This window comes from Egretta garzetta, unplaced genomic scaffold (assembly GCF_000687185.1).
Source record: "Egretta garzetta isolate BGI_Z169 unplaced genomic scaffold, ASM68718v1 scaffold1341, whole genome shotgun sequence".
Lineage (NCBI taxonomy): Eukaryota > Metazoa > Chordata > Aves > Pelecaniformes > Ardeidae > Egretta > Egretta garzetta.
The window spans coordinates 12,949-13,539 of NW_009258519.1; the positions used below are offsets into that span (position 1 = coordinate 12,949).

At 65.0% G+C, this 591-nt stretch overlaps 1 protein-coding gene across 1 annotated transcript in view; it reads right to left on the bottom strand.

The window, feature by feature from the left end:
* LOC118453050 (BAH and coiled-coil domain-containing protein 1-like) overlaps positions 1-591 on the bottom strand; it is a gene marked incomplete at its 5' end in the record, with an annotated part of 5,341 nt that overhangs the window by 2,734 nt on the left and 2,016 nt on the right. The window contains 1 exon segment of the mRNA XM_035901667.1: positions 501-577. Within this exon segment, the coding sequence (XP_035757560.1) occupies positions 501-577 (77 nt within the window).

Sequence of the window (591 nt, forward strand, 5' to 3'; positions counted from 1 at the left end):
GCCCTGCCGCTGCACGTCCCTCCCCATGGCCCCATCCATTCCCCCACTACTGCAGGCTCCCAACCCCCTGCATCCCCTCTCCCTGCCTGCATCCCTGCCTGCATCCCTGCCTCCTGTCCTCCCCCACACCTGCATCCCAGCATCCTTTCCTGCGTCCCCTCCCCTGCCGGCTTCCCCATGTCCCGCCATCCCTTTCCCATGTCTGCACCCTCGCATTCTTCCTCTATCCTCTCCTCTGCCTGCATCCCAGCACCCTTCCCCACATCCTTCCCCGCATCCCAGCATCCTTCCCTGCATCCCAGCATCCTTCCCTGCATCCCAGCACCCTAATTCGCATCCCAGCACCCTTCCCCACATCCTTCCCCACATCCCAGCACCCTTCCCTGCATCCCAGCTCCCTAATCTGCACCCCAGCAGCCTTTGCCACATCCTTCCCTGCATCCCAGCACCCTTCCCAAAGCGAAGGTGGTCCATGGGTGGCAGCCCCCCTGCCCCCGTACCGCTTTTCTCCTTGCCAGCCGCCTTCTTGCCCGAGTTCTTGGGGAGCTCGGGGCCGTCGTGGCGATCCGGGCAGAGGCTGGGGGGCAGCTC